Source organism: Solanum pennellii, chromosome 3 (assembly GCF_001406875.1).
Source record: "Solanum pennellii chromosome 3, SPENNV200".
In the NCBI taxonomy this organism is placed as follows: domain Eukaryota; kingdom Viridiplantae; phylum Streptophyta; class Magnoliopsida; order Solanales; family Solanaceae; genus Solanum; species Solanum pennellii.
Window position 1 is genome coordinate 4298748 of NC_028639.1, and position 23501 is coordinate 4322248.

At 32.9% G+C, this 23501-nt stretch overlaps 2 protein-coding genes across 2 annotated transcripts; both read right to left on the minus strand.

Annotated features, from left to right (window-relative positions):
* Nucleotides 1-562: 562 nt before the first annotated feature.
* LOC107014138 lies at nt 563-5010 on the minus strand. The gene is made up of 6 exons (XM_015213995.2): nt 4798-5010; nt 3321-4094; nt 2922-3112; nt 2417-2623; nt 1653-1713; nt 563-1146 (listed from the first exon to the last, which is right to left on the minus strand). The coding sequence occupies exons 1-6, from the start codon at nt 5008-5010 to the stop codon at nt 598-600; spliced, it is 1995 nt and encodes a 664-aa protein (XP_015069481.2). The 3' UTR covers nt 563-597.
* Nucleotides 5011-9032: 4022 nt separating this feature from the next.
* LOC107015024 (calcium-dependent protein kinase 21-like) lies at nt 9033-17577 on the minus strand. Its single transcript, XM_015215178.2, has 9 exons — nt 17341-17577; nt 16169-17018; nt 13293-13436; nt 13047-13199; nt 11707-11819; nt 11317-11484; nt 11105-11232; nt 9636-9735; nt 9033-9555 (listed from the first exon to the last, which is right to left on the minus strand). The coding sequence occupies exons 2-9, from the start codon at nt 16944-16946 to the stop codon at nt 9478-9480; spliced, it is 1662 nt and encodes a 553-aa protein (XP_015070664.1). The 5' UTR covers nt 16947-17018; nt 17341-17577; the 3' UTR covers nt 9033-9477.
* Between the last annotated feature and the right edge of the window lie 5924 nt (nt 17578-23501).

Here is a 23501-nt window from a genome sequence, read left to right on the forward strand (position 1 = left end):
AAGTAAAGAAATTTATACTAATTAACATATCCACTATCCAGAGTAATCAAAGGCGCACTTAAGCCCTAAAGTGAGGCACAAAATATATTGAGCACTTTACCTCTCTTCACGTGCCCTTCAGTATCATCATCAAGGCTATAATACGTACTTTTTTTTACCAATTGAAAAGGTGACACTAAACAAATGATATTTCACTTTATCTGTCCTTCTTCTAATTTCTTTGTCTATATGTTTGTTATTTTTAAATTATGAATCTTAGCCTTAGAACATATACACTAAACACATATTTGTCTATATGTTTGTTATTTGTCTGTATTTTTGCGTTTTTCGCCTTTGATAGCACTGAGCATATCTACTTCGATATCTGCTGTTGCTGTTATGTTTGAAACTATGCTGCTAAATTTCTTTTGTTATGCAAGTACCAACAAGTAGAAAATTTCTGAATTCGTATAATTGTCATCATTCAAGTTAGTAACCTAATTTTACTGCCCCCAACAATGTTATTTACTCACATAGGGGCTACCATAACTGTTCTTGCAAGTAACAACATGCCTAATCCTATTCCTCAAAATAGTAGTAGAAAACTAGAAATCCTGTTTACTTCTGTCTTGAATCTGTACTGCTTGAACTACTGTTTGACTCCCTTTTAGCCTCATCTAATGCTCCATTTTGCTTCTCATCAGTCCCTAAAGTTTGTGTTATGAAAGGATTATAGTAAGAAGAATATGGATGTAATGTAATACAGCTTCCAGGTGCAATATATCTATAAGAAGAGGGGTAAGGGAATGGAGCGATCGCATTAGGTTGAGGCCAATATACAAAAGGCATGACAGAGTTTGGTGGATACATTGGGAAAACAGGATAAGAACATTGGTTATGGTAGTGAATGTTGGGCGCAGTATTAGCCATTTCAGGTTTTCGCGTATCTGCTGGTGCCTGAGGTGATGGTATTGGTATAGTCATCTGACTTGGAGACGAGGCGTAGCCCATTAGTCCAAATGGTTCAGGAGGTGGGGCAGAACATGAAGGTTCAGAATGTATAGTTGTAGCTTTTTCTGAAGTTTTGGTCTTAGAGATTGCTTCTCTCTTGACTTTCGATGACTTCGTTGATGCTTTTTTCCCTTGCTCTGAAGTGGGACTAATATTCTGGAACAACATGAACAATTGCATCAAAAAAGACCTTTTTAACAGAATAAAAAGGTATTTAAGTCTAAAATGTGAAAGCTAAACTCAAAATTGAGGGTGAGGTTTTCACATGATGATTAGCTTAAAAGTCACAAACAATGAATATCTTGCTTAGCATAACTTATACTCCCTCCGTTTCAATTTAAATGTCTTTAATAAATGAGAAATTTGAATCTTGTAGTTACATTAAAAGAGTGTGTAAATGTGTCAAAATGTTCTTTGAATCTTGTGGTCTTAAACATGCCATTTAGAATGTTGGAATGAAAAAGTTACCAAATATAGAAAGAGGTGTTCTTTTTAAAACGGAATAAAAGTTAAAGACACTTATATTGAAACGGAAGTAGTATTCATGAGAACATTTAGGCAGGAATTATTATTAGTGACTTGATCTTGATGTAACTGAGTTTTACTTTGCATCAGAGTTGCCACAAATTTTGGAGAAAATGATTATGAGTTGCAGATCTTACAATAGCATCAGTCTCGGAATGTGATAGAAATAACTCCTCCTTTTCTGCATCCTCATCTGTCCTGCAAATATGGATATGATTTGACAATAAGAAGAATCATTCGAGCCCAACGAAATCAAAAAATTGCCCAGCAGAATGTCTGTGAACAAGGTAAAAGGGCAGCCAGGTGCATGAAGCATCCCTCGTTCATGAAGGGTCCGAGTAAGGGCCGTACCCAAGGGGATGTGATGGTGGCATCTTACATTGAATCAAGCATCAGTGGCTGATTCTACAGATGGAACATGTGATGTGACCTCGACAAACTTTACATTGCTCCAAGACTCGAAAAGGTTTTCTTTTTCTTTAAATTTGCTTCCTTTGATCAATTCGGAGTTGTTTTTCTGATACCAAATCATTTATAGGCATCTGATAACTTGTAAAAATGTACTCCCTCCATCCCGATTTATGTGTGTTTCTTTCAAAAAGAATGTTTTATATATTTTGTATGTTTTGAATTCCAACATTCCCATTTTACCATTACGACCCTCTCTTATTGGAGTGTACATGACATGTTCGAGACTACAAGACACAAAGGGTATTTTTGGTATGTTATACGCACCTTTAGCTTAACACCACAAGATTCAAAAGCCTTGTTTACATTCTTAAACGTCATATCAAGTCAAACTAACATAACGAAATGAAACGGAGGGAGTATGTACTCTTTTTTCGCGATGCACTATAGGCTACTTGATAAGTACACAAGACAAACATGCTATGCAGAATACCTGTAATACTTCTGTAAGAGGTCCAAGTTCTTATATTTGGTTTCTCTTTGAACCAGGTCATTAGGAAAGCCAGCCATGAAGAGAAGTGTAATTCCTAAGGCCTTAAAGAAGAAGCTTCCGCTGCGAATATGGATCAGCATAGCCATCCGACATATCACCGGACCAAAAGATTTCAGTTTGTTTCTTCCCATTCGCTGCCGGACATATCTGGTATGACAATGCATCAATTTACAGACTAGTAAAATCTCATCTATGAGAAAAAATGCCTAATTTTGTTGTAATGTTAACTAGATCATTCAAGTTATATACATTACAATGTAAAGGATTTTACACTGTCACTGCATTTTTTTAGTTTGTTATATCAGATTCTATATGTAGAGTTACCTATAGGTCAACTGAACCTACATTACACAAAAAAATCCCTTGCATGGTTAGTACATGAAACATAAAGTCAATATTATTGCAACGAGATGTACGGAAATTCTATAGTTTTAAGCAGTCTTACTCATTTTGAGGAAGATTTCTTGTCCTTCCTCCATACTTGATGCATAGGAATAAGCATGACGGGCAGGTGGCATCCGAGGGACGCATAGACTTCTCCTCTTCAAGTATTTTAACAGGACACAGGGTTGGGTTGTGTCTGTTGGGATAGAATATCTTCTTCCGATATCCAGGGTTGTCGTATAATACATGCTCCTGGTACAGAACATATCAAGTCAATTGAAATTTGAACCACTTGTAAGTATAAGAAAGTGATACACCAAAAGTTTTAGACATTCATGTTTAATAAAATAACTAAATGTATAATATGTGTATAACCATGTATAATATGTGTATAATCTATGTATACGGTCTAGAATTAGTAAACAGTGAAGCGACATATAATTGAAGTTTAGTAGCATACCCCTGGATTTTTTGAATCTATATATGGTTCTCCCTTGTGTAAAATGCTGAAATGATTGAAGTCTAGTTCATACATGTCTTCACTCCCGTGCCTTGTACCAAGAGGTGCGAAAACTAAGATTTTTCTCATAGTATGAGATTGAGCATTTTCCAGTGAAAGTTCTTTTGATCCTAGCATTTTCTTTACTTCCTTGGGACAGAATGCCATCTTTAGGGACTTTTTATGTGACGATGCACTTCCCGGTCTTCTTATTTCATGATCAATAGGACAGGCTTTTGAAAGCTCCTCGTATGCTTCGAGCATATTAGTTTCTTCATTATTTGCGTTCTTGCAGACGTCCATATCTGCATGATGATCACAACTTTCCAAGACGGGTGGATCACTTGCTTCACCGGTATCTTCTTTCAGTTCATCGCTCTCCTTGTCAATTTGCAAGCTCTTGACATTTCCTCTATCTACAATGTCAGTATAAGTGCCACTGTCCTCGGATTCTTGGTCATCTTCGTCTTCACTATCATCAGGGTTGTTATCTTCTGCTGAATCACTGTCTTTGGATCTTTCAAAATTCAGAAACTGAGTATCATCCATGCTCATCCAATTCACTAGGCAATGTTCTGTATGAACGTCTTTCGTTAGGAAAATTTCGGTATGATCCTTCACCTCTGAGTCCATTTTTCTTGTTCTGTCCTCATTAGGGTAGATGTCGATAGATTGTGCTACTCTTTGTCTCTTGAGCTTTCTGAAATTCCTTTCGTCTATACTTTGACTACTGGCCTGTGATACAGATATATTAAACACGACATATTCCGTTAGTACACAGCTTTGAGCACATACATATTGAATGTTCATAAAATTTATCAGAATCTATTCAATTTCAATTACTATGCTCAACCATATGCTTCTGCATTTTTTTGACTTTGCAAGTGAATCACGTTGTTGCATACGCTCCGGGGAGAACTCATGGTTGAACTTTTATAAACACTTATAACCTATGCTGTTCACTCTCCAAAAATGTTATCGTATACATGTCAGATCCTCCAAAAATGCACTGAGGATTAGTCATACACCAGTCGACATTTTTGAAGAGTTCAAGTACATAGCTTATAAATCATTACTTCACCGCCTAAGCATAAACTTGCTAGCTATTGAAGTTCAAAAATCTATTAACTATTGAACTCTGCTACCAGTATCTTTTAAGTAACTGTCCATTTGAACATTTAAGTCTTTAAGAAGAGCAAAACATCATGAAAAAAGGAACTTGGTAGATATCTGATAATCTCAAGTTAGCTCAATCAGATGAAAATAGACCTCGGGTTCCTAACTCAATCTCTAAAGCTTAGCTCGTGAGATGAGAACTGTCTCCGAGACCATAAAAGGAGACAACAACTCATTCCCTTAACCAGTGTGTGGCACACTTACCAATAGTGAAGCAAAAATAGCTAATATACATATAAAAAGTTGAGTTGAGAAATCATACATTTCCATTTGAGAAGTTGATGTCTTTATGTTTTCCTTGTATGTGAGATTCAAGAACTGATATTCTCTTCATTAGCATCGCGTTTTTCTGTTTTTCCCTTTGCAATTCTGCAGATATCTCAGCAATATTGACATTCAGAGTTTTCTCTTCTTTCAGTTCTTGCTCAACAGTGCAACATGTAGCAGAACCATTCACCATGCTGTTTCTTAACATTCTTGTTTGTGATATTTCACCACAAATCCACAAATAGAAACTAGTTTTATTATTTTTATGTTGGCAAGAGGCAGAGCTAAGGGCCAGGGCGTCGTTGAAAAATTATAATGTATATACAAGATCAAAATTACCATTTGTGTTTGTATATATACATCACATGTTGAATCCCTTGTTGACTTCTTCGTATATTTACTTCTTTATATTATGAAGGCCAACACTAGTCTCTCCCTATAAGTGGAGTCTGGTGAAGGATCAAACCACGTTGAGTCTATTATATAGTAGATATTAAGTCCGTGTCTTGACTTCTTCGTGCGTTTACTTCTTTATGTTTTGAAGGGAAACACTAAGCTCTCCCTATATAAGTGGAGTCTGGAGACGGATCGAACCACATTGTCTCTTGTAGGTAGTCTACCTGCATTTTTGCAGGGTTTTTTCTCGTACGACTTCCTAGTCAAGTTTAAGACCACAAAATTAAAGTGCATTGGTACGTTCTACATATCTTCAGTTTAAGACTACAACATTCAAAAATTATTTTTTATTTTTTAAAATTCCGTATCGTCAAAATCAAATAAATAAATTGAAACGGAAGGTGTAATAAAAATAACTTGTGTGCAACAAACAGAACATTCAATACTTTTACTAAAACAAAATTAAGAACTATATGTCTTCAAGAGTGATGCATAGGTTAAGGAATCTGTTTACTTCTGTCATTCAATTCTTTGGTTGATTTTTCTTTTTCTTTTTATGGCACAAAAATTAAAATAATACTTAAGATAACAATTTTAAAAAAGGAAAGCTTTGCTGTTAAGTGAGGTTAGTTTCCCAATAATATTAAACATTAAAAGCATCCTAGGCTATAGTTTGATGTTCCATATTTTTTATTTTATTTCCGATTCTCTCGAAAATTCTGATTTTACCACTGAACTGGAACAGAAATAGTGATAGAAATCAATGTGCGAGTTCGATCAAACTCATAGTTCTAATATCCAGAATTTACAATATACAAAGTTTAAATCTTTACTCTGTATGCACTTATTTTTCTTGTTCAGTATTCGATTAAGTCTGACTAATTCAGATTTATACCGAAGCTTCTTACTAAAGATATTTTCATATGCAAAATTCAAACTTCCATCGTATTGTATTCTTTGATGGTGATCATAAATATTTCATCCCTCCACTCCACATAGTAAACTCCAAGAATCAACATTTATTAAAGACCAATTTTTTTAAAAATTACATAAGTATTCATTTGACCTATGTCTGAAATCTCAGAGACATATTTATACTATGATAAGGTCCTATTACCCGCTGAACTTATTTTATAAGTAATTTTCTACCTCTTTTCGGCCTACGTGGTACTAGCTTTAAAAAAAAATTAACCAACGTTAGACTCACAAGATAGTGCCACGCAGGCCGAAAAGAGATAGAAAATTATTGATAAAATAAGTTCAGGGTAATATGACCTTATTATAATATAAGTATATTTATAAGATTTCGAGCATAGATTGAAGGAATACTTGTACATTATCCCTTCTTTTTATATTAATTTTATCTTGGCATATGAGCCCAATGTAGCAATGACAGTCTGTTTTTTCCAAGACAAAAAAAAGGAGAAAGTGCACACGTGCACATGAATATAATATGAATTTTGGAGGTACAACATAGAATATTTATATTAACCTCACGTGCAACTGACAACTCCAAAGGATTTGTCTCCATTGCAATTTATGTCAGTATAGACTTAAAACAGATAATATCACACTAAGCGATTAAGTATATCTTTAAATTGTACCATTTTAGCAATTGATATCAAATTTAATGATTTAACGAGCATATAGATGGTGATAAAGTGATAGGCATGAGGTTTAGCTTATTGTGTTTGTTGCATTATACAAATCAATATTCTAGTATTGATAAAATATTTTAAATTAATTAGTCAACATAAATTGCTACTCTTGATTCTTATTTCATTTTTGAATAAAAAAAACAGTTATGATAAAAGGGAAGAAACATTTTGTTGGAATAATAACTGAGAAGGAATCCTAAGTCGTTTAGAATTTGTTATTTTGATATTTATTTAATTAATGTCTACTTAGAATTTATTTATCCTAATTCATATAGGATATATAGTCCTAATTTAATTTGGTTGCATTTATTATAATCAGGATGTTGTTAGATATTTTTAATATACAGAAAATACATAAACATACATAACAAATATAATTTGAAATAAGATTTAAGAATCTTGAAGTTTATAAATAAAATATTTTCCTTCACGCCAGACAAAATAAGCAAATTTGAAAGCTGTCGAAAAGCCTATAAGTAAAATTTATAAGAAAAAGTGTTAAAAGAGCAAAAAGATAAAATCACCAAAAAAAAAACAGAAGATAGACAGATCATTCCATAAAATTTTGTCGTATTTTATGTTATTCGGATTCTAAAAAATATTGTAATATTATTGAATTCTCTAACACTTACATTATTTATTTATTTTAAATCTTTATGTACTCTATTTCTTCAAATTTTTAATAATTAGAGTAATATTCTGTCAAAAATATGAATAAATAACCAAAAAAATATTAGACAAAGTAAATTACAAGAATTTTTTTATTTTCTATAACTTTCATATTAAAGTAGGATTGTTTACAACAAATTTTAAAGTGACAGAAAATAAATTGCAATCACAAATAAAATCTAAAGAAATATGATTCTGATAAATATTGCGGGTACAATTCTGTTGATTCCTTGATTCTACTTTCTTAGGATTTATCCATGATTGGAGGGCCGTTAGTAGCGGATTTCTCGAACTAGGATGATTTAGATTTGATCTCTATATAAATAATCTCTTTATGAAATTTTCGAGATGTGTTTTAAGAGAATTTGGTACCCTTTATGTAGGCATAAATCAGGGTTTAGGGTTGAGTAGTCTCCAAGAATCATAATTTGAGTTGAACACATTTTGTAGAGTCCCTACTCGAATTGAACGCATCTTGTAAAGTCTCACAAAATTTCAATGTATACAAGGATATATCAAGTTATCAATTTTTTTAATCAGACTATATGATTCTAACTCTTATCTTTATTTAGAATTTATCAACTTATTACTTACAGAACTATATTATTGATTCATTTAATAATTGTTTCAATAACATGATGTTTTCAATGTTAAATTGACCAAATCTTGATTTAATAATAATTAAAAAGTATTTGAAAAACTCATTTAGCTTAATCTACTATTTCTTCTCTTAGAAATGTTGATTCTCAAGCAAACATGAAATTCAAAAAAGGATATTTACTGAGATAGCATAGATCATGCTTATGCATATACTATAGATATGTTATATTCTATATTTGCCAACTATTTGAGGATTGGGGATATACAGAAGTTATTTCTGATAAATTCTCGGTTCAAAAGGAAAATATGCAGCACAAGATTATAAAAGAAAAAAGACAATAAAATAGCAAGATATATACAAACAAATCAACCAATAAATAGTAATACACATCAAAATTACTCCTTTTTACTACGAAGAATGCACAAAAATTAAATGATAATTCAAACCGTCCATTTTTATGCTATAGTGATAAATTATTAAATTACACATTTTAATGAGCACGAAAATATTTGATGCAATAGTTTAAAATGAAATAGGAGAAGTAAATTAATATACGAAATAATTGAATACAAGGTGAAATTGTTAATGTAAATATATAAGCATACCATTTAACTTAACCTCATATCACACGTATGCCCTCCAACTTTGCATGTGTACAAGTAGACACTTCAACTTGTAAAAACTCGACCAAATAAACACAGATGTCCTAAGTTGCATCCTACATGACAATTTATGTTCTATATAGCAATTTGTGTCCTACATGATATCCCACATGTATTATGCCACATAAATTGGACTCATGTGTTTAATTTGTTTAACTTTTAACAAGTTTAAGCGTTTACCTGTACACACTCAAAGTTATAACACATAAATGTGTAATAAAATAGTTAAAGAGCACATTTATGTATTATGCCAACTATTAAACATGAAAAACTTCCAAATGCTTCACATAGACATCAGTCTATTAACATCTTTAAGGAATTCAACAGCATTAAGGTCAACAAAAATCCCCTCTTCTTTTTCAAGCATAAAGCTATATTCAGATTGTCTTGTTATAATCTCTACGGGAGGTCAACGTCACAACGCGATCCACACAAAATTACGAAGGGGGATCAGATACATTACAAGAAACTCGAAATATACCATTAACTAGCTATACACACATTTTCCACGCGAACTCAACCTACGCGAAAAAGGTCTCATGTACTCCAGTGCTTTTTGAAGATAGCTGAAGGATTGAAGAAATATGAAAGTATGTTAAGTTACTGATCCTCTCGTGATAGACATCTCTCCATCGTGCTGGCTGGTGAACGTTCTCTGCTCGTTGCAAGGGTAATTTGCTCTCGATGCACTAGAAAAGCTTTTGTTGTGGTTGTGTTGTTCCACTTCTCATCATAGCACAGAACTCCTCGTAATTGATCCTACCGTCCTGTTCAAATGGAAGAGTTGGTATGAAACTATCCACACTAAAGAGTTCCAACGTCGAGCGTTTCATATAACACGACTTACATTGTCAGTGTCCACCTCTGCGATTATCTCCTTGATGGTGGCCTCATCACCCATACCATATTCCTTCATAGCGTTTTCCAATTCATCTCGCGTGATGAATCTGAATAACATCAACAACAATTAAAAGTGTACGCGTTACTTACTCGGAAAAAGGAAAGAAAAAAGAGGTGAATCTGTAAGAATGTGTGAAATGTTAAGGTTTGAAACAGGCCACACCCAACTCATATACTACAGCCATCAAAGTACAACAACAACACGCCCAATGTAGTTCCACAAAGTGGGTCCGTGGTAGACCTTACCCCTACCTCAGAGGTAGAGAGGTTGTTTCCGATAGCCCCTGGGCTCAAGAGAAAAATAGTCTAAAGCAGTCCCGAAAAAAGCAACTGAAGTACGAGAAATAGCAGATCGTAACAAAAACAGCAGATAGTGAACAGTAACTACAACAAAATAATATGATAATCGAAGTATGAAGACCAATAGATAGTAACAGAATCAAAGGACAAGAAACTACAGGGGCAACACCACAACTACTTGTATGGACGGATAGAGCCTTAAAAGTACAATGCTTCTAAAAGGTTCAAAAACCATAAGAAGATTCCAAAATAGCCGAGCATAGAAACAAAACTTAGAGAGATCAATATGTCACACATACCGTTACAAAGATTTTTTTTATAAGTCAGGAGGATGTCTCAGAATCACCTTTAGTCCTTGATTTTATAAACCATAATACTGTTGATTTAAAATGATTCCCCTTAGTCCTTTATACTCCGGAAGGTTTCATGATGGAACTACCTATGCTAAAAACTATGAGGGTCCATCTGATATTCGGGTAAGCGTTAAGTATTGCTGTATTAACTCTCCCAAATTAAATAAATAGGAAGCTACTCCCCTTTAAGCTTATGTTTTTTGGACTTCTCTAAAATGCTGCCACACCCGTACCGGATCCAACAAAAATACACTACTTTGAAGAATCTAGCACGCACCTGTCTACATTTATTAAGAGTCCGGCCAACACAACATTTAAATAAATGAATTATATCCAACCACTTATGGGCAATCCCACCTATAACTTAGCGTAAATTAAGCAATTAGATGGCTTAGGAGGTTTTACACACAATATCTCAATGGTCTAGCATCAAAAGTTATCATTTGCAAGACATCCGGCCCCTATCAAGCTATTGATTACCCTATTGATGCCATGAATCCATACAACAACAAAAAACAACAACATATCCAATGTAATCCCAAAAGTGGGATTTGGTTAGGGTAGGATGTACCTTTGTGGTAAGGATATGTCACTATGTCATAATATAAGATATACTATATTTTTCTTTTTGCTTCTGGAAAGAATTATCTTTATTGATCCGCAATGGCATGTGGAATATTTTCTGGACTCACCAAGATTAGGAAGACAAATTTCATTTAGAAGGTCAGATAAATGGAAGCCATGATCATATTTATGGACTTACCCACTATGGTCCTTGTCAAAATGCTGAAAAGCTTTAAAGAGATGCTCATCCCTTTCTAGCCGATGTCTATGCATCGTTGCAGTGATAAACTCAATGTAATCAATTGATCCATTTCCATCCACATCAGCCTGAAATGTCAAGCCATGTACAGGTCAGAAACTGAAATAAAGCAAAATCCTATCTAGTCAGAGGCATCATACTCAGTTACTTACAGCTTCCATGAGTTGCTTGACTTCAGTCTCCGTTAGCTTTGATCCAAGCCGAGCCAATCCCGACTTCAGTTCTTCATAAGTGATTGTGCCACTATTGTCCGTATCAATGTTGTGAAACATAGCTTTCAGACCCTTGATTTCTTCTTCAGATAAATTCTCCGCAATGACCTAGGGAGATTACAAATGTAACAGAATATCAAGAGCTTACTTCCAACATCAAATGCCTAATAAATGCTACATCTTCTAGATAATTCAGTATGGACGGCATCCCACACCATTTTTGCTACTGAAGAACCAGTAATGATAGTCAAAGATTCTGAGTAATAGCAGTCTCGAGAAAATACTTAACCACCTGCAGTGCCAAAATAAGAATGCAATATTAGATTCTACCTTCAATGCGAGTTTTTTGAGCTTGTTCATTGCTCTGAACTGCTTCATTCTGGACAGGACTGCACTGTCTATTGGCTTGTCTGATGCTTCTCCAAGTCGAAGCCATGGATGTTCTGCAGAAACAAGCACCATGAATGCTAAGTATCAAACGAGCAAGCAGAACTTAAACCCAGCATATAGAGTATTTAACACAAGCCGCCTCTTGCTTGCAGTCAAAGACCTAAGAATCTAGGAAGTAAGTTGGACAGAGACAAGGGGGTTCTGCACTAAATCAAGAACCCTAGCCACTCCATATACTGCTCTTTCCCAGATTTACTTTCAACCCGGAGACTGTTTCAACTCAAAAAGTCTCAATCAAACCAAAGTTGGGATTGGCTATATGAATCATCTATGACTATTCCACTATATTTTATCTAAGTTCATCCCTTTTCTACTTTTCTTTGTAAATAATTTGTTTTTAAAGGCAAATTAGGAACTCTCTAAAACTAGAGGTCACAATTTATCTCTACATTGGCATACAAATCTCCAAGTAGACTAGAAAATCCTATATAACACCATACCTAATGCAAGTGTAACAACTAATAAAATCTTAACATGCAACCAGGGGCAGATCTAGAGGGGAACGAGAATAACCTGAACCCCCTTGGGAAAAATTACACTGTATATATAATGTAAGGTAATTTTTTATTTTTTTTATGAATCTATTTATATTTTGAGTCCCCTGAACACAAGAGCAGATGTTGGCTCAATTGTTTAGGCGTTTCAAATTCATCTACAGGTTCGTTTCTAATTTTGTTCAAAATTGTATGACCGCACATGTATCTCCGTTCATGTTGTAGAAATAATACGTCTTAGAGGCCTAACATACACTCTCACATAAAATTATATGTCACGCCACTATTCTATAAAACTTGTCTATCACTTTGGTAAAAATCTTCAAGCCCATAACTCTCATCCATTTCAGTCATCTAATTAATTCAATGTGTGAAACATTCATTAATCAGATCATTTGTGTGGACAATTGCCATCACCAAATCACAGTGTGTTAGTGAAGTAAAGATCCATAATCTATCCAAAGCAACACCAAGACAAAAGTCATACACTATGGGAAAATGATAACGTATTTGTCTACGCTGTAATCAAGCCAATGATTTCATTAAGGTCTGTTTTTGAACAAAGCCATGGAAGAGCAATGCAGCTTATACTTGGAAGATTTACTAAATGCATGCAAAACCTAAACATGACTACACCCTATTACATAAAACCGTATATGCAGAACCAATTAAAGACATGACACGCTGCTGTAACTTTTGATTACAGAAAGAGAAAGAGAGAAATACCAAGAACTTGCGCGGAAGTAATTCTCTTCCTTGGCTCCTGCGTTAGCATTTTCCTAATAAGGTCCTTGGCACTATTTGATATGGATGGCCATGGATCACTTTGGAAGTCAATTTCTCCTTTTAGTATGGTATTAAATATTCCCTTTTCAGTTTCTGCAAAGGATTCGGGAAAACACGTTAACAGGACAGAACACAAAGAGTAACACGAAGTAAATCATCTTATTAAACTTCTATTGCCATCCTTACCAGCCCAAAATGGAGGTACACCACTGAGCAGAATATACAAAATAACACCTGCGCTCCATACATCTGCTTCCTTCCCATAACTACGCCGCAATACTTCAGGGGCAACATAATATGCACTACCAACTATATCACGGTACACCTTCCCTGACATTTATAAATGAAACATTAGTTCATCTATTCTAGATTCTAAACAGAAGAGTGGAGGAAACAAAAGATAATTGAAGTCAACTACTGAAATGATCCATGCTGGAATACTCAAATAGCGGCAACACAAACATAAAAGCATAAAAGGTACTTTATATTGAATCAGATGAAGGTCTAAGTAGTCTGTGAATTCAGCTGAAGTCAAAGAACCCAAGAAACTCAGATTACAAGACGAGGGGATGTGCTTATACATATCTCCCAAAAAAAAGAGTGAAAAATAATTACAAATAACAAGGCAAAAGAAAAAGCAAAAAAAAAAATGAGATTGTCCTCTAGAGTAAGTTGGGATGGATCCACTAAGGTTTGTTAAAAAAATTAAGTAATATTCTAACTTAAAACTTATGCATCACTGACAATCTTTTGGGATGCCAGTACCACTAAATTAGGATATTCTACAAAGATCCAAGTGGATTTTGTCTGGTCGACAACATGCTATCTTGGACAAAGAATTTATTAAGTCCGCTATTTTTATGTCTTAATCGTTATTTTATTAAACCGAATTAATTAAAAATTTTATTAGCTCCTTGTAGGAACAAACGAGTAATTAGCTCAAGTATCAGCAGAATTTTTTAAATCCAGTTAAATGGGGAAGTAACCAAAAAAAAAGAGGGGCAAGTTTTTTTTATGATGGTGCTGTCCAGGCTTGCTTGCACACACCTTGACTATACAAACGGGTAACTTAGCCAACTAAGGCCTAGGCAAATGGGAAGAACCACCTAATTGATTTTTTTGCCTTCGCTGGTATCTGAACCTGAGATCTCATAGTTCCTCTCCCACTTCATTGACCACTAGGCTACACCCTTGGGTAAAACGAGGGGAGAGGAAGTTACAAAAATTTAAATCTTATACAAACTTTTGTTGTTTCTGTGGTGATTTTATGAGTCTCTACTTGAGGAGGTTATATGTCTCTAATCAATAAATATATTCCTACACTTCAGATGTTCTAGGATCAACCGCAGTCACCATTTTCTCTTTCATGCATATATAAGTCATGAATCGTGCCTGACTCAGCCAAGGGTATCTTAAGGGATAGAGAACTCAAATACACCCCGTCTTTTATTGGTTAGGTAATAATTCTATTGATTTGGGATAACTCTCTTGTATACAAGCAATATATAAGGAAGTAAAGAACCTACACGAAAATATGGTTCTAGAGAAGACATGCAATCATCTCTACAAATGGGGAACTCGGGGTACACCAAAATAAACCAAAAAGGAGGATATTTTCAAATACTTGTCCCTTTTGGCTAGCACAAATCATTGCTACGCGGTTTATTTGGAACTCTCCGGGAGTATAAACTTAGTCACAATATACGTAATCTGGAACAATTTTTAAAATTAGTTGTGGATCATGGACAAATATATTTACAAAGATGTTTAATGCCACTGATTTCTATAAACTACTTTTTGATTAGCTAGCATGCAACTTTAACACTTAATAAATGAGTACAATTTTTATTCCAAAACTTGCAGTTTTTCTTGGAGACACTTAAACTCTTCCAAGGTACTCTAGAGTCTAGACTGGAATACAAGAATTCTTGACATATTCACTGAACAAAATGCTCTATGCTAACACTTTTGCCAATCTTATAACAGACACATTGCTTTACCAGGAAAGGGATAGTTCAGTGATGAGAGATGCTCCTACAGAAACTCACACTCTCGGTTAAAGAGTCTTACTCAATCACCTTCACAACCCACAGGCCACTGACGGCAGCAAACAGTAGCAAGATGAAATTTGGGTTCAGGAAACTAGATTGGATCATTATTATAGCATGAAAATCCTCTTAGGTTATTCAAACTATGACAGCGAACTGCATTACAGAACATAGAAAATACAGATCTGCGAGATCTTTTGAAATCTTAATAGCTGCAAGACCTGCCAAGTTCCCACTTGATCCTGCAATTCTAAAATCAATACTTTTTGCATTCATGGTAATCATTAATTGCTTGTTTGATTGGTAGGATTGAAACAAATCTTATTCTAGCTAACACAAGAATACACTTCTACAAAGGTTTGTGTATCTTTACATTTTACCCCAATCAAATCTCTTCTTTTCAAAAATTTGTCAAATAGATACTACTAATGCGTCTTAGCACTAAAAATGTTGTCATGCATTGCCAGACACATCCCAAGTTGCTTGAACTCTTCACTTTCGGGGACATACCCATTTCGACACGACGAGGATGTGGGTGAGGGTGTGGGATCTGTACCGGATATGGTCAATCGATTTTGGGTACTTTGACCAAAATTGACATAGAAATTTGGGACAGATCTAATGATTCTGTAATTATAACAAAAGCTAAGGTGAAATTGAAGATATATATATAACTTGTCTACAGAAATTTCTATGTCAGTCCTTTTTGTTATACTTCTTCTACGATTCTCCTAATTTAGAGATAGAACTCTATTTTTAGATATACGAGTTAATTTTTAGCCGAATCGCCGCGCTCATATCCGTATCTGGATCCATACCCCCGTATCTTAAAATTCAAATCATGAAGGATCACCTCTAGATCCACACCCGTATCAAACACCAGAGTCCGAGAAACTTTGGACACATCCAAGCAAGAAAAGTCATGTAAGTAAGTAACATAATATTGACAACGCAACAATTTCTTCTTGAAAACTCAGGTGTAATGTTATTAATCTAGAGGGGCAAGAAACTTACCTTCTTCAATGAAGACAGAAAGTCCAAAATCAGTTGCCTTCAACATAGCATTTTCATCCTTACTAGTCAGTAAGAAATTCTCTGGCTTGAGATCCCTATGCATGACACCCATGAAATGGCAAATGTTAACAACATTTACAATCTGTCTAATAATCTCAGCAGCATCCTTCTCTGAGTAATATCCACGGGCGATAATCCTGTCAAACAACTCTCCTCCAGCACAAAGTTCCATCACAAGGTGTACTGACTGCCTATCTTCATAAGCACCCTTGAATTCCACAATGTTTGGCTGCCCACTCAAATGTTGCATAATCTGAATTTCCCTCTTCATATCCTCCCTATCATTCTTACTTACAAGCTTCCTCTTAAGTATGGACTTGCAAGCATAAGGGTTCCCAGTTGAATTCTCAGTACAATAGTAAGTCACTCCAAACTGACCCCTACCCAATTCTTTCCCAAGTGTATAGAGCTTTCTAATATCCTCAAAAGGCTTTCCCAATATGTTATTCATATGGGGTCCTTGCATTTGGTCTTGGGGCTGTCCAGGCTGCACAGTAACAGGAACAGGGTGGGGCTGAGATTGTGGCTTTGGCGGTGGCGGTGGCTGATATGCTGGCTGTGGCGGTGGCTGATATGGCCTTTCCGGCTGGGGCTGGGGTTGATATGGCCTTTCTGGCTGGGGTTGTGGTGGTTTTTGATATGCTTGATTAACACTTCTTCCTGCCCTATGCCCATTAGCATCTTGTTGGGTATACTTCTTGCTAAAACAACCACCCATTTCTACAGTCTATTCAACAAGATTGAACTTTGGATACTTCAATTCCTCAACAAGTTACAAAAAAACAACAACCTGGGGTTTAACATAACAAAGATAGCAACTTTAACAAGATTGAACTTCAACAAGTCACAATAAAACAACAAATTGAGGTTTAAAGACCAAAAGATTACAACTTTAACAAGATTAAATTTTGGGTTCTTCAATTCCTCAACAAGTAACCAGAAATCAAGAACTTGAAGTTTAAAAACCAAAAGATTGCAACTTTAACAAGATTGAATTTTGGGGGTTTTCAATTCCTCAACAAATTACCATAAATCAACAACTTGGGATTTTTAGCAGGGTAAAAGATTGCAACTTTGACAGAGATTTAAAGTAATGAGGCTCAAATTATTACCTAAAAGATATTCCACAGATCAGAAAATGCCAAAGTTTTGAACACTCTTCATTGACTTCATGGGAAAAAACTCCATGAAAATGCTACACACTTTCTTTGCCAGCTTTTGCCCTTGTTATTTTTCTAGGCTTTTTCCCCACTTGCAAAAATAAAGCGGTGTTCTTGTGGAAAGTAGGTCATTTAATTGGTAGTTTAGTCTCTTTTTTTAGCAATTTATTTGTATTCTCTAGCAAAACGACTAAAATTCCAATTGAAAAGTGGAGTTATGAAAACGAGTGAAATAAGTAAGGATGAAACAACATTGAAATGTACCACTTTTAAATCTTCCTATCTAAGATTATGTTATTATGTAATTAATTTTTTCTTTTTCGTTTTGGTTTGGCTATAATCAATTTTTCAACGGCGATTTCTTGTAATTCCAGTGCAGTCAATTTTTTCATTGGCACATATGTGCACCTCTTCTCCCCGTATTCGAACTATCTACACTTTATTTTCCTTTTTTTGTTCTCTATGGAAATCACTCTCACCTGGATATGATTGCTAGGTTTTTTGCTATATATGTGTGTCTCGACGAATGAATAAAATTGTACAGTTTTATTATCAAGCATTATATTGTATTAGAGCAATTTTATTTTGATAAGTAAAATTACAGGGTGATGTCAACCAGCGGTATTAAGATAAGCCAAAAGTTTTATTAATAAAGTTTTGATTGAGACAATAATAAAGTCGTGGTGTAATTTGTACAAAATATACTAGCATACTCGTAAGATTTGATGGAATATTCATGAAATACAATCTAGTTAGTAGCAAAAAAAGCACAAACACCAAATAGGTATTTTTGTTAGCTAGGCCTCTAATAAAAAGGGATACAAGTGTTGTGACCTAAATACGGTTATTGTCACAATGAATGTCATATATTTTGTAACTCTTCTCGAAGGAGAAACATAGTGACGATTCGATGAATGATAAGAACTTTAGTGACCTCCCATTTGAGAAGCAAAAGGATTCACGTTTTATGATAAAATAAGAAAAATAGTACTTTTGATAATAACACTACATAAAGTAAGAGATTTTATCTTAAATAATAAAATAAGAAAATCGAGATAATAAAATCTTTTCATGATATAATCAATGATATAAACAGGAACAAATAAGAAAAATAAGGAAATTGCATATTTACATGAGAAGAAATTGTAATCAAGGGGAAAAATTAAGGACTCTCAGTATAACTAAATGTTTGTTTTGTAAGATCTCACTCACATACAAAATAATTCTTCATAACCTAATTCTAATTTACGTCTATTTTTAGACATTGACCTTTTATTGTCAAATTTACAAGGTAAGAAAAGGCATTAACTATCTCTTGCTAAATTTTGTGTTATACAAAAACTTGTCCCTTTTTTATATAGCTTTTTTTTCTCAATTATTTGATATGGAGTTATCGAGAAATGTCAGGATGCTTTGACATTTTTCGAGTAAAAAAAGTCAATTCTAGCATAAATAAAAGTAAAACCTGAAAAATGATGGAACTATCACGTGGAAAGGAAATAGTGGATTGTAGAAGGTATCCATCTTCAAATTTAAATCAGATGACTCCTTAGAGAAGTATAAGGCACATCTCATACCAAAACTTACCGTTGGTCTAATCATTATTTTGCAGAACTTACCTTCAAGCATTTCCAACATTCTTATCGCAAAATATCTAAACGATCAAGCTATATTTCACCTACACCACTTCAATATAATGAACGAAATCGTTATCAATTTCCCCCATTTTCTTAAATTAATAACCTAACTAGTACTTGGAACTCACTCTTTTGGATACAACTTTATGCATCAAGTTTCACTTCCACCAAGCTAAGGGTTGACCCCTAGTGAAATCTCATCACAATTTGGAAGTGTTTTAAGTCATCTCTCACTGGTTAAATTTTGATCTTGGCTCCATCATACATATCCTTAATTGTCATATCGTAGGTCATATGTACACCTTTAGACTCCAAAGTACCTTCCTGTAAACTTTATCGTAAACATTTTTTAAGTCGATGAATATCATGTGTAAGTCTTTCCATGTCTTTATACTATTCCAACAATATCCCCACAAGATGAATGACTTTTGCAATCGATACTGATTCTCAAAAACAGATACATCACTCCAATCCTTATCTCGATCACTCTCTTCCAAACTTCTATAAATATGACTTAGTTTGAAGCCCAATAGTTATTGTCATATGCTACCTTTATTCTTGTACAATAGGATCATTGTACTCCACCTTCATTCTTTAATATTTTAGTGATCTTAATTATGACGTTAAACAACTACATTAACTATTTCATACCTGTATCACTTGTGTTCTTTAAAATCCATCGAGTATGCAACCACGATACCAAGACTTTTTATGATATATAATTTTATTTTATGTGATAATATTTGATTGAATATTAAAAAAATATTAAAAAATTAAAATTTATGATCTAAAATATTATCAAAGATAAAGCGATTATATAAACATTAAATTTCTTTTTAAACATAGGAAATGCCAAAAGAATTAAGTAAACAAAAAAAAAGTATATCGTTTAAGTTATTCACACCAACTCATTAAGGATGTAAAACTTGACTTTGTCTCTTGACAAAGCACTAGGGATAAGTATTTTATTAAACAAAAAATATTAAAATGTTTAGTTTGGAATTTATCGATATGAAACACAGACCTGATTAGCTAGCTAATCATTTAAGCTATCATACTTTATCTAAATAGTTATACAATATGATGTGACATTAATATGAGGTGCTTTTGACCATGAAAGAGAAAAAATATATATTCTTACTTAGTATTTATATTAAATCTTTTTTTATATTCAAATTTTAAAATTAAGACGTTTTTACTAAAAAAAAAGTGAGACAACTCAAAATTCAATTTTTTTTATGAATTGTTGTTAGAAATGGTAGATTGCACAGGAAAGGATTTCGGGTGGGGGAGCGTCTACCTCCTCTCCCAAGCCTGATGAATGGGAAATGACGCTAGATCTATCGCATAATCAAGTGATGGGAGAGATTCACCAATCAATTCCTTTATTTCAATGTATTGTATCCTCTAAAGGGGTGCGCAATGTTCAGTAGTGGGGCAAAATACTAGCGAGGAGCTTCCCTTGGGATTGTTTTCCCAGGCAATTTTCTTTTTTTGCGCGATAAGTATTACTCTCTTCGTTCGGTATCGTTTGTCATGATTTTTATTTTTAGAATCAAACTATAAAAACTTTGACTAACATTTTAAGATGAATTTTTTTAATCATATTAATATGCAAAAAATTGTAACTTATAGTACTTTTCATATAGTTTTAGAATATCTAATTTTTTTGTTTAAAATATCGAATTAATGTGATCTAATTTACCTTTGAAAATTAGTCAAATTGACTTTCGATAAGCGTAAAATGACAAATAATTCCGAACAGAGAAGAGTGTGATTTAAAGAATTTTGTTTATCTTTTGTGCACTAACATTTACAATATTATTATATACTCCTACAATATTATTATATACCACTAGGTTAACAATATAATTTTATATGAAATTTTTGACACATTTAAATTTATTAAAATGTCAAAAGGTGTTACTACTCAAATTAAGTTTATAGCAAGATATAGAGCACATGTTAGATATTCAAATATAATTTTACAAGATTTAACTTTATTCAAAAAATAAATATTAATGACACTGTATGACTTTTTAATATGTTGAATAATAATTAATAATGACACATAAATTATCTAAAACAATTTACAAAAATAAATAAATCTGAACTAATATCTATTGGAATGGGGACCATTCAAATATCGACCAATTCAAAAACGTTCAAATAATAGTCAAACTAAATTTATACAACAAATTTGTCAATTTCTTTACAACATCATCAATAGAAAAAAAATAAAAAAAATAGACAAGGACAAGGAAGGAGCAAAAAGTTCCCTCACCATCAACTCTTTCCTATTCAAAGACGGATCTAGAACGGATAAAATAAGACTCGATTTATAAATATATATACAAAATATATTATACTATTGCTACATAAAATAAGTTCATTTTAAATACGTACGCTGATTATAAAAACTTTAACTTCGTCTCTGATGTTAATTAACTTCAGGAATGCTTTGAAGACGAGGCTTCCATGATTGTTGACGTTGTATATTTTCAAAATCAAAGCTATTATTGCTAGAATTTATAAATCCAGACAGTAGTTGCTCCATTGTAACTTCCTCCATATTGTTAATTTTTCCAGCTAGAATTTGTTCAAGCTCGTTTTTCGTAATTCGTATTTTCACCTCTTTGTAATTAATCGTCGAAGAAGAAATAGACGATGATGATGATGACGATGAGGTGGAGGAAGACGAAAATAACTTGTCTTTTTCTACGAACAAATTTTTTGGTGATACGACATATTCCCACTCATCATCATCGTCTTCAACATATATCATGTTCGATCCACGTTTACAACAATTCCCCATCTTAAAATAACAGATCTTCTATTAGATTAGTTGAGATACTGTAAACTGATCTGAACAATACGGTTATAATTTTCGAATATTGAACACTTTTGAATATACTAATTTTTCATTAATATGTTTGTGAAATGAAAGAGGTGGAGATTTGGGATTTACATGATACACCTATATTTATACCCTTGAAATGATTTTTTTTTGGGGGGTGGGGGAGGAGATATAGAATAAGAAATGGTCTTTTTCTATGTGTAGACAATTATTATTATTATTATTATTATGGGTGGCAGACAAAGAGGATTAGTTCAACAATCTTTTTTTTCTCAATGTACTCTATCTATATTTTGCTTTGACAAATTATTTTGTCAATTTTGATTTATGAGGCAAGTTCAAACAAATTATTTTTTTTTTTGAAATTTATCATCATTATAATATGTCATATATGTGTTTGAAAATTTTAGATTAATAAAACTTGTAGTTGGAAACATTTCATATTTTGTTTCTTATTTAACAATATATAATGAGAAGTTTAAATCAATTAAATTATGCTTAAATATCTCAAAAAAAAATTGACCAAACATTCTCTTATTTTGCATGTATTTAAATTTACGTCAAGAAAACTACAAATTTAGAAGAAGAAAAAAGGTCTTTTAAGGAAAAAATTAATCTTTTACAAATATTTATCATTATGAAGTTAGATTTATTTAGTATTTTTATAATTTATTCAGATTCACGCCATATATATAAAATTTATTAAATAAAAAATGTTGTATATTTGAATTTTTCAATGCTTATATTTAAAATTTATAATTAATCAAAAGATTTTGTGAATCAATTGTAGTATAATTCTCAGTGATCATGTTTATATTACCTACCATTATACCAAAATTTATATTTAAGTACCCACATTGACATTTTTTTAATGTGAAAGGAATAGAAAGATATATAGGATCTAGAAAGAACAAAATTAAATTAGTTAAAAAAGGAAAAAACAAATTAAGATAAACATGTGAACATGGAATTGTCAATGGAATCAAAGAAATATGTGAACCAATTTTTGTTCCTACACATTTGTATTTTTTTTTATACAACTATAATTCTTAGGATTAAATTTAAGTCTACCAGTAAGTGAGAAAAGATCTTTTTTTTAGAATCTTTTATAAAAATAATTTGTTGAAGTTATTTATTTTATCTAATCGATATATATTCTTTTATTATATAAGAGCGAATTGGGTGACAATCGAGAAAATAGAGTTATAGAATATAAGGGATTGTTTAGTTATTAGAGAAGATAATATATGTATAAATTTGATATTGTTTTCGTTATAAGTCATATTTGATATTATTTTTTTGTATATAATAAAGAGTTAATGGTAAAATCACATTTAAATTATTGGTTTATTGTAAATTTTATATATCTTAGAGTGTGTTTGGTGGAAAATATTTTTCAATCTATTAATGTTTGATTGGGACAAAAGTTTTGAAAAATATTTTTCAAATCAACTAATTTTCATCAAAATTAAGGAAAACATTTTTCAAATACTCTCCTCCAATTTCAAATTATATTTTTTTGGGGGAAAAACATCATTTTAAAAAAAAATATTTTCAATTTCAAAATTTATTTTTTCACCCGATCCTTAACCCTCCCCCCACCGGCCAACCCCCCACCC